At 39.5% G+C, this 17,268-nt stretch overlaps 1 protein-coding gene across 9 annotated transcripts in view; it reads left to right on the top strand.

Moving 5' to 3' along the window:
• The window catches only part of tnr (tenascin R (restrictin, janusin)), a 181,968-nt gene that overhangs the window by 106,292 nt on the left and 58,408 nt on the right, over window positions 1–17,268 (top strand). For all 9 annotated transcript variants that reach the window (XM_055014368.1, XM_055014374.1, XM_055014373.1 and 6 more), the window contains 5 exons: window positions 6,065–6,185; window positions 7,801–8,023; window positions 8,168–8,268; window positions 9,416–9,578; window positions 10,831–11,307. In XM_055014368.1, coding sequence (XP_054870343.1) covers window positions 6,102–6,185; window positions 7,801–8,023; window positions 8,168–8,268; window positions 9,416–9,578; window positions 10,831–11,307 — 1,048 coding nt within the window. In that variant the 5' untranslated portion in view covers window positions 6,065–6,101. The remainder of the gene's footprint in view (window positions 1–6,064; window positions 6,186–7,800; window positions 8,024–8,167; window positions 8,269–9,415; window positions 9,579–10,830; window positions 11,308–17,268) is intronic.

Below are 17,268 nucleotides of genomic sequence, written 5' to 3'. Positions count from 1 at the left end.
TTCTGACTTTCAAAAGAAAAAAAAAAACAGCTGTCAATGAGAGAAGTCAAAGGAAAACATACAGAGATGACTCAGTGACCTTTTACATCCTTGCCTATGTCTCTCATTCTTGCTGTTTTCCTTAACATAAGTAAGGATGTAAAAGGTCACTGAGTCATCTCTGTATGAGTCAATAAGCACGGCAGTGATTTCCAGCAACAGTGTGGCTAAACAGGAGAGCAAATATGTGGCGGAAAAGATCAGAATCAGCTATGACATACAGAAAATGATAAACTGGATAATCTAATTATAAATATTCAACTCCAACATCTGGGAGGTAAACTCAGCTGAGGAATGAGCAGATTCTATTACCAGCATGATCAGCTTTTAACCACTACAGACATTCTAAAGTGTTTACAGAGTGTTTATCAAGGCCACAAGGCCACACACATAATCCACAAAAAGGGTAAGTAAGCTTTAAATCAGACTCCAGTGCTAAGCATGAGCATCGTTTGATAAAACCTCAAAGAAGCATTTAAACCTTTCACAGTACAATGTGAGCTTTTGACCTGGTGTCTGCAAACAGAAATTGTAGTAATCCCATTGCAAGCTGAAATTTGCATTGCACATTGCACTTCACCTCTTCTCACACTATAGAGCAGTACAAGTTAATAGTGAGTTATTATGCCAAAATTCAATTCAGTTCAATTCAATTCATGCAGCGCAGATTCACAACATATGTCATTTCACAGCGCTTAGCATAGTAAGGTAGAGGCCATACGAATTATAAATAGAGAAGAGAAAACCCGACAATCCAACGTTGCCTTTGGATTCCTGATGAGCGACGATGGGAAGGAACGGAAAAAACCCCAAGAATGGGGAGGGAAAATAAAAACCTTCAACAGAACCAGGTGCAGAGAAGGTGGCCATCTGCCTCGACCGGCAGGGTGAGAGTGGGGATGGGTGAGGGGGATAAATATAGATAAAAATCTGTTCAGTTAAAAAACTTCACGCTCACTGGTGCACCGCGTCATATCATTATGTTATAGCAGTTTGTACAGTGACTTTTAGTCCACAGAACACACTGTAGTGATATCCTTTTTAACAGTGGCAGAGCTAGTGGACCCGAGAAATGTTGACCTTTTGAGAACAACTGAGAGTTCATGGATATCTTAGGTTTACTTCTGCTTGCCTGGTAGAGCTGCTGGGAATCCCCACGGGTCATTTTATCAGATCCAAAACACTCCTGCCTTTAGTTAAAAAGGAAGAAATCTGTTTCACAAGTGTGCAGACCTCTACTGACAAGTTGGTATAACTGAGGAAATATGTCTTGGATCACTAGCCATCTAGCTATTTTGGCTCTCCACACTCATGGATGTTTAACACGTAAATCCACCTAGATACTATACAAGCTACAACAGAGCTCAGATGATTTGTAGCAGCAAAAAGCATCACCCATACAGGTACAATCAGATCACAAACCATACATTCAGGAGCTGAGAGGAGGAGCAGAATTAATAGGCTGAAGAAATTAAATGGAGTTCTGTACAAGCATATAGGTATACTGTGCATTTAACTGTCTGATGAAATTCTCAAGGATACATCATTTTCCTTACAGCCTTCTACAAAATAACATTTCATATTTCTCTTAGCAGTGACACATCAGAGATTTTACTATTTTTATCAGTTGTATAACTGGTGTAGTGCAAGAAGCTGTGGTGAAATGTGAGATTCACTTAGCTCTTTAAAACATCTTTAAAAAAATCCCCAAAACTCATTTATTATTCGGAAATTGTAAATATAATATACAGAAAACATTCCATGCCTTTTTGATATTCTTTTATTTACAAATAATTTCAAGATCCAGTTACTTGTGATTTACAAGATGCTTTCCAGCTCCAGTGTCTACTGTATATGATAAATATGATGATAATGTCTTTCTGAACCACGTGACAAATAAATTATCTCATTATAATTACACTGTGCATTAGATTAAATTCTCTTTTTATATTGACTCACTTGCCCGTAAACCACACTGTGGATGAAAGAGAAAGATATTGTCAAAGATTGAAGCTCACCTCAAAGAGAAATGTAATCTAACAAAGATAAAAAAAGTTCAAAAGACAAGATCAAAGTCATTTTTTTTTCTTACATCGAACTTTTAAGGGTGATGGTTTTTGTGATGATTCATTTTAAAGTTTAGGATATTTTGCCAAGTAGCTTGTTTTGTGTAGGCTGAATATTTTACCTTTTCCTTTGTGACATAAAGTGTCCTGATGGTTTTTATTATAATTGGAACAGGCAGTTTCATTTCAGCCTTGCAGGGGGTGAACTTATCCAATTTCTCTCACGAAAATCACCAGGTAATACATAATGTGACAGCGCTGTTTCAGAGCATTCTCAGAGTCATTAAATTTATATTTTCTAGCATGCACAGAATATATAGCTATGAATAAATGGCACACGTGAACACACATACACACATTGTTTACTGTGCAGTTAAATAACATCAGTGTTTTTTATTTTTTTTGTACTTACACCTTCAGAACCTTATTTCCAGATAGAGAGGCTACATGCTGACAAATTAAATTACCTTCAATTCAGTTTAACTGTCATTAAAATGGATGACTACAAACATTTGATCCATGACACAGGGTGTGTTTTCATGTTTGTGTGCACGTGTTGCTGCTTATTCTCCCATGTATATTTGTGCTTTTGACTGAATTGTGTGAGTGTCATGTGGATTTGAAAGTGGTTATCAGTGCACTCGGTTTTGTGTTGGTGCATGTGCTCGTCTAAGAGCGTGTGTTCTCTTTCCTGGAAAAAAAAAGAGTAAATTAAGCCAGTTTTTAATGCCTGAAGCATGTTGATTCTCTCCACTCTGAATGAGTGGGTCTGTCCTTAATTGAGCCTCCATGAAAAACCTTGTCTTGTTGTGTGTGGTGATGCTTGTGGGCATGAGCCTGCACCACGACCCAGTGACTTAACTATAATCTTTGTGACTTTGAAGCTCTTTCAAACTTTTATCACAGCCAGTGTAAACCTATATATAGGGTTGTTATTTGCCTTAAAGAAAGACATTTTGCATGCATATGCTAGACCTTTATCTCTTTTGTCTGTACTGAGATAAAAAGGTTGTGTGACACTTTTATCACACGGTACGTCTATTTTTACTTTACTTCCTTTTGTCATAGGAAAAAAAGAAGTCTATGAAACTGGTTGAAAATTGAGCCTGATATATTGGCATGGCTGATGTTATCAGCTACTTTTAGCTACAGCAGATCTCTTCATTTTTTACAGGGGCAATGCATATTACTCAGTATCACCATAGATTTATATGAGCAGAGGTAGTTGAATGTCTGAATTTCACCTGTCCTCTTTCAGTGAGTTATTAGGCAAATATGCAAAAATATAAACTAGTAAATCATTATTAACATGAATAAGACTGTCAGTCTGCACCTACAAAAAAAAAAAAAGTTTCATTTGAATTTGGCTGCAGTCCCCGGTATCCTCCTTGTACAGCGATTCGCTGCTCCCAGTGCTCCTGCAACACTTTCAACCCTCCCTGGAAGTCCTGTTATGTAAACATGCCAAACACCATCTACAAATAGATCTGAATTTCCTCAAATTGTTCAAATCAGTGGACCTTTAACTCGTATAAATGCTGTTCTCATCAGTAGATGAAGTTGCTCAGTTGTTATATTAGATGTTTAAATTTACATTCTTCCTCTGTTCTCTTTAAGACCTCTTGTCCATATTTTTTTAAGAGAAATTGCCAATATGTTGCTGTCATTACATTGACTTCCCACCAGCAGTAGTGTAGCTACTTTATTTAACTAGTTATGAATAGGTCTTTGTCAGAATTCTTGAACAGACAATTTGGTACTTTATCAGTCTGTAGCTGTAAAGTTATTTTCTAAGATGTTTCCTTGTGAGAACCTTGTAATTTGACACTCATTATATGAAAAGTAAGGACAGTATTAAGTTGACAGACTACAATAATTCCAATTAGTTGCAAGCATCACTTACAAAATATTTTCATTGACACTCAGCGGGTCAAATGAATGTTAAAAGCGTGAAATTTATCATCAGCTAAGTATAAATTATAACATACAGAAAAGAAGATTTAGCATGATCGATTAATATCTACTTAAGTTTAAATGGAGCTTTGCTTTTTAAGGACAATTACTAAGGAAACTTCTAAAAAATTCAATTTCAGATTCTTCAAAATTACAAACTCAAAGATTATCTTTGTCAAAAATGTTCCCTAATGTTAAGCTAAAAACAGATGTTGATTAATATGTGGTCTTGGATTTTGTTGGCATCAAATCTTCATTACTGATGCAGCTCGGGTGTAAAACGAAACATCCTGGCAACAGTCGAGCTGCTCTCTGTCATGCTTGTTAAAGGAAGTGAATGAAACATCTATTCAGTGTGCCATTTGTCATCATCACGTCTCTTAAGCATGCATCCGCCATCGAGTGAAGCTAGCCAAGGGGACACTGCTTTAGCTAATGGCTGTGAACAAGACGGTTCCAGTTGGCTTTGTCCATCTCACTCCTTCATCATCTTCATGCTTCTCATTTGTTTGCTGAATACACCAGTTAAGCGGCTCCTGTCGTGTCAGGCAGCAGCTCCATGCTTGAGGGGAAGTAGAACATTTCCCATCTCTTCAGCACGGAGCAAACAGCATTGGTTGGGAGTCAGTTCCAGCAAGGCCAAAGTCATTTATAAAAGCATTAGAAGAACTATCTGAAGTGAGGCATGCTGTTGATTGTAACATATGACCAGCTATCTTTCTCAACGAGCCTTTTATGATTTAGTGTATGTGACAAAATTCTTGATGTGGGTGCTTCTGTTCACCACACACACATACAAAATCTTGGTTTTCAACTTTGTCAAAAAATAAAAGATGTGCTCAGGTGGGTACAAAAGATCTTGAAAGATGAGGGGCGAGACGTCTGCAGTGTGTGAGCAGGAAATCTGAGACATTGAGTATGCATTAATTTCAAAAAAAACATTTCATTTTCCCTGAATGAGACAACCTTAAAAGGATCCATGGTTCACACACACCGGGAGTCTCTCTGTTTCTCATTTATGTGCAAATACACTGATGTTTCAACATTTCCAGCCTTACGAAAAAAACAGAAAAGCGGAGCCAGTTAGGTGCGATAAGAAGACTTCCATCTGGCTTTCACAAAAGGCGCCAGCTGAGAGCAATAGCCTGCTTCACCAACATGAGATGCATTGTTGTGATAAGAGGTTCTTGAATACAAACTACACAGACTCATCCTTTTTAACAGCCGTCTGCCGGCACACACATAGACATGAACATTCAGAAACGAAAGGGAATCGTTCTTAAAATTGCCGCAAAGCACATTAGAACGTGCACAAAGCCAGCTGTGTCTACACTTGTGTGATAAAACGTCTTCCGCAGGTTGAGTAAAACCTGTGATTCAGATTGTTGCAACGACACTCAACGAATCCAAAAATCCACTTTAAAATTAGACCTCAGCTCTCCACTGTCCTGTCTGTGCTCACATGTGACAGGCTGTGTGAAGCATTCACATCGCCTCCTCTTCTGTGCAGCTTTTATTTCAGCGCGTCCCTGTTCTCACTTCCATACTCAATGGAGAGGGGATTACAGCAACATCACTCAAACCATGTCTCTGCTGAAATCCATCTATCAACCCTCTCCCTGAGCAATATTTCTGTATTGCTCCCAAGTGGGAAGATCAAATATTTCATATTGCACAGTGAAATCCATTCAAAGGTTCTTAGCCGACTCCGTAATCCCTGGAAGAGTTTCTTTTCCTTCTAAAGCCAATTATTTTACATCAGATCAAAGGCGTTTATTTATCATTTACAGAGGATAAGCTGAATGTAGTGGGACTCAGTCGACACACAGGCATGTATATACAATGTGTTCACATTTCCATGCTGGCCCAGGAAGAAGTACTCTAAATCATATTTATGCACAGACACCATTGTGCCAGCTGTTTTTTCTTTCCCGAAGCTTAATTTATGCTAACTCCCGACTTCACTTTTTCCCCTCTGTCTTCTACTACTTCTCTCTCCTCCGCAGGTGCGAGTGGACAGGAGTAGTGAGGCTTGTTCCCAGCATGCCACTGGCACAGCAGCATCAGCGGGCCGCCGCGCCCACAACAAGCTGGATCCTGGCTTTGGCTCTGTTTCTTGCTCTACAGGTAAAATTGTTCAGACAAAGTGGCTCTGTCTGGAGCATGCGTCGTTTTTTCATATTCAATATTTATTTATTTTTGGCAGCGCTGTTAATCACTTGACTCTGGGCGCAAATTCACTGAAATTCTATCCTGGCCAGTTTGCAGTAATAATTTAGATAGTCTGTGTGTTTTCTCTCTGTTTTTAATGTTTCATATTGTTTATTTTTTAGTTTCTTCAAGGAGGTACACAGTTTTAGTCAATAAGCTCAAGTTTGAGTTTCGCAGTTGACCAAAAATACCAAAATAACTTTTATTCACAATAATAACTGGCACAATTACAGCTCCAAATTCTCAGAAAACAGTAAGTTCTCAATGTCAGGTGGATGCAGGAAAAAGCAGGCTTCTTATTTCTTTTTGTCCTCGGCAGGTTTTATCAACTCCAGCTAATTATGCAAATATTCTCTCCACAAGTTGGCGGTGTATCTGGCTGATTTTTCTAACATTCTCACCTGATATGTTTTAAAAGACTCTTGTTTGATATTAAATATGTACTTGATAGTCACAAAAACAGTACTACACTACAGTACTTCGATTAGAGTGGCACATTCAAGTTAAATATCAGCATCTTTGACCTACTGACAATGCATGTAAGACATTCAAAATAGTGACACAGCATTGTTATTGTGTTGTACACTAAAGGAGCAACCTAACATCAGGCTGCTACTATTATACCTTGACGTATCAAACAATATACTGACTTTTAATGCTATACGAGAAGCAGCTTTTATGACTACAGATGTGTTTGTCAAATGTACCGCTATGGAGTTGCTGTTTTAAGTAAGCTAAGCCCACAAACTAATTAGTGAAGGATGTGCTCTTTGGTTTGGAAGTAATGTTCAGCTTCAAGGCACTACAGGTACTTATATCTTTTGTAGAGTAGAGCAGATGAACACATTGTTTAGTAAATTAACTTGTTTGCTTTTGTGCTGTTAGTTTCGGGAAAAAAGAAGGAAGAAAGAAAAGAAATACTCCCTCCAAACTGTTTAAGTATGTCACTTGTAGTGTATCAGCTTGCACATTGCTTTGACATGTGGAGAAAGCCCAATCTCAACAAATCTGTGAAGTTACGGTTGGTGTGATTGCACGATGCTATTTCTATAGTCCTACTATACTGAGTTAGTGCTACAAATCTTTACGAATAACTCTGTAATCTCAAAGCAGATCTTTTTAACAGATTACTGAATTTACATTGAGCACGACGTAATCACAGTAGCTCCTCACATGATCCAGTGGGGTTTAGACTTGTCTGCCTGTGACTATATTTCCGTCTCATCACTTCTTTTAAATTTGCCTATTTAATGTTATTTTCTATCTAAAGTCACTGAAAGGCAAAAAAGCAGAATCGGAAAATAGTGAACTGTCACCGCAGTCTTTTGGATGTGACCCAAAGTTTTAATGTGAACATTATTTTGGCAGTGTTGTCAGCCTGTGAGAGAATTCTTGTTTTATGTCCCCTTGGATTCTTTTCTTAGTCTTCACTCCGTTATTTTGTAAATACGAGCTATAAAGGATAAAACAACTGGAAATCCCTGAGTTCAAACAGGCAGTGTTTTTTGTTTCATATTATCTCTCGCTCCAGGGTGCCGCTCATGCTGCTCCATCAGGAGACAACAAGCTGGTTCGTACCACCAGAGTGAGGAGGCAGGCCCCGGGGGACGATCAACCCCCCTTCGCTTCCTCAGTCAACCAGACCCTGCGGGAGCAACCTGTGGTCTTTAACCACGTCTACAACATCAATGTGCCCTTGGAGTCTCTGTGCTCCGTTGACCTGGACGCCTCTGCACCACCTGCCCCAGGTGATGGTAAGGTCTTCTGATCGATTGAGTGTTTTGGTTAAAACTCACTGTAGCCATCATGCCTTCTGTCCTGCAGACACCTTTCTTACACTCAGACACACAAACAACTGTATTTAGAAGTTTCCAACAGCTGTTCTTTTCACTTTGTAGGTTCTCGTGCCGAGTTGGGATCCAGACCTTCTGTGGAGGGACCAATGGATCCGAATGGACCAACAGAATACACTGAGCAGACGCTGGATGCTGACAGCCAGGTGTGTGTTCTATTATATTTGTAGCAGGAAGACCTGAAACAAGTATTCAGGATGACACAACTCAGAGTGAGATGTGAACAGACTTCTTCAGAGTGAATCACAGAAGCAGGCCCTTGGGACAAAGAGCCGATTCTTAAAAACAACATCTGTTTCAACATATTTACATATAATATTCATGGTGACATATTGTTTTATCCAGAAGTAATAAGTAATGACTGATACTCCAAGCTCTGAAATATGAACACTTAATAGATGTCTCTGCTGAATCATCCTTTGTAGAGAATGAAAATTTAGTGGCTTCAATGAAAATGTGGCAGTTTGAAAGCAATGTGCTAATGTGAAGGGGCTGCTCATAGTGATGAGCCTGCAGAGAATTAACACCCTAATCTGCAGCATCCCTCAGGTTTACAGAGCTCAAAGCTAGTTTCAGCTTATGGTTTAGCTGTCCAGCCTGCAGCTTTACTGCTTTGTTAAACTCCCCCTTCTCTCATAGCATTGATTTTAGCTACAGAAGCTGGCAACAGTTTTGAGAGAAAACACTCGTAAAGCCCACTCTATCTGCTCAGCATCAAACGCTAGACACACAAAGTTAGCAACTAGCAGGTGAACACAGTGGAGCGTTTAGCAGCAAAAGAGACAGATATTCCCTCGGGAGATGGCAGAGAGCAAAAACACAGCTAAAAGAGAGTGAATCGTGGACTTATCTTTACACAGGTGCCTGCAAGCACAACTCCAAATGTATGATAATGTTGCTCTGTAAATGGTGCATATGTAAATAAGCACCTTTAAAGGTGATGTCTGGCTAACCATATGCTCAGGATGTTTCCAGACAGTCGCATTTTTCCAGTAAAATATGACCAAATATGTCACATTCTTTGTTGGGTTGAGCTTGTTTGTAGGTACCCAACACGTGTCATGTGATTTTTTTTTTTTTTTTTATCTGACCTTCAAGACTGACCAAATTATTCCTGAAAGACATAATTAAAGATAGATTTTTTTTTAACCAGTTTAAGAATAAAATCATGCATGCGTGGTTGTGTGTCTATGGCAGGTCTAACACCATGCGACAGACTAGTTACTGAATTATAATAATAGCTGCACCTTGTTGTGAAAATTTATTACTAACCAAACTGTTCTCATTTTTCAGGTAACATTCACTCACCGCATCAACATCCCAAAAGCAGCATGTGGCTGTCCTGCAACAACCACAATCCAGCAGCTCGCCACCAGGGTGGAGATGCTGGAGAGAGAGGTTTCACTGCTTAGAGCTCAGTGTGGATCTGGATGCTGTGGAGACAGCTCAGTCATGGGTGAGTACTGTTTAACACTGACATAAAAGCATACAGATAAAGTTGGAGGATGTAGTTTTTGTTTATATAAGCCACTCTACCTGCAGTATTTGTCAAAAAAAATCTTGCTATTGAGCACACAAGTTTTTGGAAGGCAAGATGTAAAGAACTGCAAGAAAAAGAACATTCAAAACAGGCTGTCTTATAGGTGGCAAGAAGAAAAAAAACTTGGTAATATAGGTAAACCAGGCAGAAAAAAAGGAGACAGACAGCAGCAGAATATTGATGCTCGAGGGCAACTTGTTTTTTCTGCAGCACTGTCTCGCAGTCTAAATGGTGTGGAGAAGCCTTTGTTATTGACAAAATTTTGCTCACTATTCAGGAGATGCTGTCATTATAATATGAGGGGACTAGAATAGACAGAGTTACAGAATATATTATGGCTAAAGGATCTGCTCCATTGACACCGTCACCCCATTCAAATATTTTCTGAAAACGCTCCATCTCTACAGTAAGAATGTGATTATCTCTGGCGGTCATGATCAGAATCAGAAAGAGGATGAAAAGCTCTGCTGAAGGGGGCAATGAAAGGATGGAAGTGCACAGCTTTTCGTAGATGTTTTGATGACAGTTTCTCCCATCAAGGCTGCTGAGCCACGTAGACATGAATAACCAAACCATGATTTGTTGATGTTTAATATAATTTAATGTCTGATTTCTACATATGGGCTCATTTTTTGATATTAAAACAATGAGTTTCTTGAAATGTACATTACATGCATTTTATTTACATCCATCCATCCATTATCTGTACACGGCTTAATCCTCAGTAGGGTCGCAGGGGGCTGGAGTCTGTCCCAGCTGACACAAGGTCTATCACAAGGCTATATATAGAGACAAACAATCACGCTTGCATTCACACCCACAGACAACTTAGAATCACCAGTTAACCTCAGCATGTTTTTGGACTGTGGGAGGAAGCTGGAGAACCCAGAGAAAACCCACACATGCACAGGTAGAACATGCAAACTCCATGCAGAAAGATCCCAGGAAGGCCGGGACACCAACTGGGGATCTTCTAGCTGCAAGGCGAAAGTGCTAACCACCAAGCCACTGATCAGCCCCTTTATTTACACAAGTTATCTTAAAAATGCACAATGTTGAAGTAAAATTACTCAAAATGTCAAACTACCCTGGGTGATTATATATTGCGGAATATGAATCAAGCTTAATTTTATCACATAGTATACAGCGTATATACCTTTCTTCCCAGGCCGTTTGGACTTCATCCCAGGCTGCAGCGGCCACGGCAGCTTCAGCTTTGACCTGTGTGGCTGCATTTGCGAGGAAGGCTGGACTGGCAAAAACTGCTCCGAGCCTCGCTGCCCCAACGACTGCTCCGGCCAGGGTGTGTGCGTCGAAGGGGAGTGCGTGTGCGACCGTGACTTTGGCGGTGACAACTGCTCAGAGCCGCGGTGCCCTTCAGACTGCTCGGGCCGAGGGTTGTGCATCGACGGGGAGTGTGTGTGTGAGGAATCCTTCACCGGCGAAGACTGCATGGTTGGAAGGTGTCTTAATGACTGCTCGGACCAGGGGTTATGCGTCAACGGGACGTGCCAGTGCCGACCCGGGTATGTGGGAGAGGACTGTTCGCTGGTCTACTGTGCCAACAACTGCAGCAAGAAGGGAGTCTGCAAAGAGGGCTTCTGTGTCTGCCAGGATGGCTTTGCTGGAGACGACTGCAACTCTGGTAAGCTATTAATTTTTATCCTTCACTTCATTTATCAGTTTGATCCTCTGACTGCAAATACAAAGAGTAGTTTATCTGTTTCAATTTCCTGAAGCAGAAATTCTTGGCAAGGAAGTTGTCCTCCCTTAACATTTGCCATCAGTGTGACCAGGATCAAGTAAGTCGAAGCAGAAATCCAGCCTAAACAGATTTCAGAATGACACTCTGTGACCCTCACACAGTTCAGTCTGAATTATTGAACAGAAACAGGTCTCTATAAAAAAAAAAAAGAGCTGCAACATTAGCTGGTGTGCCTCCAGTCTCAACAAGATTTCTTTCTAAAGTAAATTGCTATTGCTGTCACTGAGCTGCATTTGGATGAAAAATTCAAATGCATTTTTAGGATTATAGTTTAACGCTCATCTTTCTAAAATCATCTGTTGATGTTCTTTATCCATTTTACTGCTGGAGTATTTCAAATTTTTTATTTATTTATTTATTTATTTATTTATTTATTTATTTATTTATTTATAAATGATGTCGCGGGGCTGCACAGTGGTGTAGTGGTTAGCACTTTCGCCTTGCAGCAAGAAGGTCCCTGGTTTGCGTCCCGGCTTTCCCGGGATCTTTCTGCATGGAGTTTGCATGTTCTCCCTGTGCATGCGTGGGTTTTCTCCTGGTACTCCGGCTTCCTCCCACAGTCCAAAAATATGCTGAGGTTAATTGATTATTCTAAATTGCCCGTAGGTGTGAATGTGTGAGTGATTGTTTGTCTTTGTATGTAGCCCTGCGACAGACTGGCGACCTGTCTAGGGTGTCCCCTGCCTTCACCCGAGTCAGCTGGGATAGGCTCCAGCCCCCCCACGACCTTAGTGAGGATTAAGCGGTGTATAGATAATGGATGGATGGATGTGAATGTGAGAGTGCTTGTTTGTCTATATATGTAGCCCTGCGACAGACTGGTGACCTGTCTAGGGTGTCCCCTGCCTTCGCCCGAGTCAGCTGGGATAGGCTCCAGCCCCCCCCCCCGCGACCCTAGTGAGGATTAAGCGGTGTATAGATAATGGATGGATGGATGGATGGATGATGTCGCTTGATAGAGAACACCAGCCTAAAGTAGAATAATTCCACTTCAACTGCTCCTATAATCTACTTTTGGTTGGTCTTTCAGTGTCATACATCACATCCATGTATGTTATACAAGTCCTATATATCTGCCCAGCATAAATAGTTAAAGCTGAAACTTTGCTGAACATTTGTTTATTAATTAAATTATTTAATATAAAAAATGTCTGATGTTTCTAAGCCCAAACGGACATTTTAAATTACCTGACATTAAACCTAAATATATTAAGTTCATTCATAAAACAGAGAAAAACTGGTATTTTTTCCCTGATATATGGCTGAAACAATTATCAGATTTATTGGTTATTAATTTTCAATTGATTAATCCAGTGCAATGTATTAATCACAGTATATGACACAAACTTCAACATTAAAGCTTACTGAAGGTACCCATTATAGGTGTTGGCAGTCATGTGCCCCACAGTGCTGAGAGTTTGTAGATAGATAAAGGCTACAGCAGGTGATATCATTCATCAGCAAGAATAAAGGAGATAATTATTGCCACCACCTACTGTAGTGTTTGGACAGAAAATAAATTTCACAGGTTTGAAAACAGCTATCAGGCCCTACAGTTTTTGTGTCTATGCAGCGCTAAAAAAACAAAATCCCTCTGTGCTTCAAATGCAGGTGGCGGGGTGCATGACTTGCTGGACAGCTGAAGTTGTAACAGCACTCATTTGTCAAAAGTCACATTCATCTGGGGAGAGAACTGTCACATTAGCTGCAGCTAAGACAGTTTCTGAGCCGTGCTTGCCTTTGTTCAAAGCCAGCTCTCTACGCCAAAATATCAGATCCTCCTCTGCCATTTGAGCTGCCTGTCAGCAAAGTGACGGATGAGGACAGACAGAAGAGCGAGTGATAGAAAGACAGGGACGAAAATTTTATCACTCAGCCGATTCCTCCGTGCTGCCCTCCCATTTAATATCTCTACCCAGTGAACGAGACAGAATTGCTTATTTCTTCGTAATTGGAGCTAAAATAGCCAATGCTTGTGGGGGGATGGATGGCTGAATACAAAACAAAGCAGTTCAATTACCACAGACTTACAGGGTTAAGTCTTTCACGTTATCAAAAGCTGAAGAAAGCAGCATGTATTTTGGCTTCAATTATGGTGACCTGTATTCTCACACTATGAGAAATAATGGAGGCTGTTGATTTTAAATTGGATGTTTCAGGCATGCAGTACGAAATAGTATAGCTTTACATAAAAATGTATCCACCCACAAAGCAGAGATCAACTTGTGCTGAGGAGAGACATTCTGTCTTTACAGCTGAGATTCTACAATCATTTCGATAAATCCTGATGCCACCGTGAGAAAGCGGCAGTGACATACTTGCTTTGTTGACTCTGTCCTTTGAGAGCTGCAGTGGTGACAACTGACATTTACATTTCTCACCTCGTTGTGGATACAACTTTAAAGTTCTGCAGCATATATCAAAGTACAGTGAAGTTTCATAGTGTTTTTATAAGAATGACTATTTTTTTGCCCTGTTCTGCAGCATGGCATCAGTCAAGTTCATCTCTTCCTCAGTCAGCAGCCTGGCTTTTCACTAATATCAGGTCATCATATCACATCATAGTCACAGTGTAGAAGCCTTCTGTCTGAACTACCTTTGTTTCTAGCAATTATATTTATTAGGAGAAAATTGTTCAATTCTCTTAAAAGGATTTGGCAGCGATGTGAAACTCACCTTACCACACAAACAAGCAGATATTTTGACAACAAACACACCTAAACCTAAGCGGACCGCCATGCAGACAAAGAACACGCAACATTTCTTTGTGTCATTCATGGACGATCTGAGCAGAGAACATAATGTTATCAGGGTTTTGGCTGAAATTGTGTTGTAGCTTGTGACAAAAGTCTTTCAATATCCTGAACCATTTTCTGCACTGAAAAGAAATTGATTCCCTTCTTTCCTGTATAATAAAGTGTCTTTGAAAGTATATTTTAGAAGGCACTTTCTGACATTCAGAAGTCTCTAGCTTCTTATTATATGGTCACAACAGAATTATTAATAGTGGAGGTTACAATGAGATCTTTAATCTTCAAATAATAAATACTTTATTTCACATAGCTGAATAACAATTCTAAAACTTTCTCATTCATTTGAATGAGAAAGTGTGTCCAAACTTTTGATTGGTAGTGTATACTTACTGTTATGTTAATTTATTCTGTTAATACTGTTCCTTTATTATTATTATTATTATTATTATTATTATTATTATTATTATTATTATTATTATTATTATTATTATTATTATTATTATTATTATTATTATTATTATTATTGTTGTTGTTGTTATTGTTGTTGTTGTTGTTGTTGTTGTTATTATTATTTTAGTATTTTCAGTTTTTGTGCTTCTGTTACATTTTTTGCTTATGGAATATTATTGAATGTCTTTCCTCAAATCTTATTAAATGTGCTGCTGTTAAATCACATAATCAAACTTGATGCTGGACTGTTAAACCCACAGTACCCTAAGACAGCTGATAGTCAGGTTTGTGATAGCTTGTTGGAAATCCAGATAAAACAGTCTGACTAACTTAATCTTGGTTTGTGATTTAGGTCTCTGGTTGGTTTACAAATGAGTTGTGTAAACTCAAATAAATTTAAAAATATAATAGAGTAAAGCAAGGGAAAAAAAACTTGCAACTTGACTGCAACTGTGAATTTTGCTTTAAGTTTACATTAGTAGCAACAGATTGATTTGAACTCTCATTTTAGGACCCAAATCATTTATAAACCCCAAAATATTGTGTTCCGCAGCAAAAGTTTCACTTTAGCCAGTTAAGCAAATTAAGAAGAGAAATTTCATTACATAAAGTATCCTGAAGGTAAGTTAGTCCTTTGATGAGGCACTGACCTCTTTTGTCCGCTTGAGTTTCACCACCAAGGTCTTAGTTCAGTAGATACTGCTCTATCTGGCTATAATAGCATACTGATTAGACCTAATGAGACTTAAAGACTCAAAGCGAGATTCCTCTATAACCTTCAGCAAGTTGCACGTTTTGAAGCAAACCGTAGGAAACGCACATCCCTAACAAAAGCTTTTACAATTTTTCAGCAATCAAGCAGACAAAAAGCTTGAGCATTTCAATGAACTGACAAGTGTTCTTGTTTATGTACATGATCATTTTAACACATTTTAACAGGAAATTACTTTCTAGAGGCTCTCCTTTCACATTTGTGATTCTTTCTTGCTTTAAGCTGCATATCGTCGTAGCTGATGTCGAGCTGCCTGAGATGTGTCTTCCACTTTTCACTTGATGTACTGCTATTGAGAATTAGATGTCAGGATACACCTATGTGACATTTTCAATAGTCTACACAAGTATTTGCGTTCATATCAACTGCTAGGTGATGACCTTTTGCATTGCAGCAATTAAGGGAAATACTCAGTGTTTCTCTATATTTGCTGTATCCAGTAGAAATCTGTTTAAAAAATATCGATTTAAGTTTCAGCATTTCTACATATTTTATAGAACAACATTTTTACTCATGCTGCTGTTCTCTTTCTGTTAGAATTGTGTCTTTGCTGTCAAGTGGCTCATCTATTAAACCTCCTGCATGACCGCATTCAGTCACTCTACTTCCATCCCATGGATAATTGCCCCTTCTTTTGATTTGTTGTTTCCTTCCTGACAAAGCTGAGTTGAACTGATGAAATAAATCTAGCTGTGAACGCCGCGTTATTTGTCCCCACTGTTCTGAAATGAACAAGCTACTGTACAGCATTCGGCCATCTGTCGAGCATGTGAGAAAGTAGCTGAAATGGCTACTGAAGTGTTGAGAAGTTCCCAGAGGAGGATTCAGTGCAGTGCTGTTGTGTCCAGGGGTATCACAGGGGTGAGAGCTTGTTTATCACACCATCGCACTCGCTGCTCCTTTACTCCTCTGTCTGCCTGTTTCACCCTTACTTTCTCTATCTCTTGTCTAATCGTCTTTCAGTGTTAATTATTTTCTCCCCTTGCCTGGTCTTTCCTGTTCTCTCCTGTTCTTCTCTGTCCGTCACTTCTCAAACTGTTTGTACCTTGTGTCGTGTCTTCTCCTCCTTTGTGTCCTTCACTTGTCTCCCTCCTCCCCTTTGTTGTTTTTGGCAGTGGGAGCTGTAAACACTCTTGCTTATGCCTCCACATTTACATTCAGCACCACTTCTCAGGTTTATGGCTCTCCGCTTCAAGCCTCCTCTTGCCACAAGCACTGGCTTCTTTCACTGGCTGGAATGCATATTCACAATGCAGACTTCTCAAGTATGAGATATACTCAGTGAGCTGTCTGAATTTTTTAATTTTATTTATCACAGCTGCCTACCTGGCTACCAGCTGCTTTGATCACAGAAGTCAAGTTGACAGTATCTAAATGGACAGGGACAAGGTTTGGGTTTGGCTTCTGGCTTTTGGCATGATTAAAATACAAACTAAACATGTGAGTTGTAGCCCTTAAAGGCTTGAAGGGTGATGCAAGACGTCTTATTTTTAAGTAAATGTATTGCTATCTGCCTCACGGTTGAGGATGTTTCTTAATTTTGAGTAGTTGCAGATTTTTTTCCTCATTTGGTTTATCTACTCAACCAGTATGTTAGGCAGCACAAATCAACCACTGACAGGGTGATGTCTGGTTGACCTGTGTGAAATGTGCTGACGCTGGTATGCAACATCGAAAAGCAATTCAATGACACACATAAACGTCACTGCACCTGCCAGCTGCTCATCCCCACAACTAATTTAGGTATATTAGTTAGTGATGCAGAATAAAAAGAATAAATCCATGTGCAATCTCTAGGCTTCACATGCGCTTTGCCTTTACAAAAGAAAAAAAGTGGTGGAGTAATTTCCTGCGCTGATGTTAAGT

The sequence above is a fragment of the Amphiprion ocellaris genome, chromosome 10, assembly GCF_022539595.1.
Source record: "Amphiprion ocellaris isolate individual 3 ecotype Okinawa chromosome 10, ASM2253959v1, whole genome shotgun sequence".
Classification (NCBI taxonomy): Eukaryota; Metazoa; Chordata; class Actinopteri; family Pomacentridae; genus Amphiprion; species Amphiprion ocellaris.
This window is presented reverse-complemented; position numbering and strand designations above follow the sequence as displayed.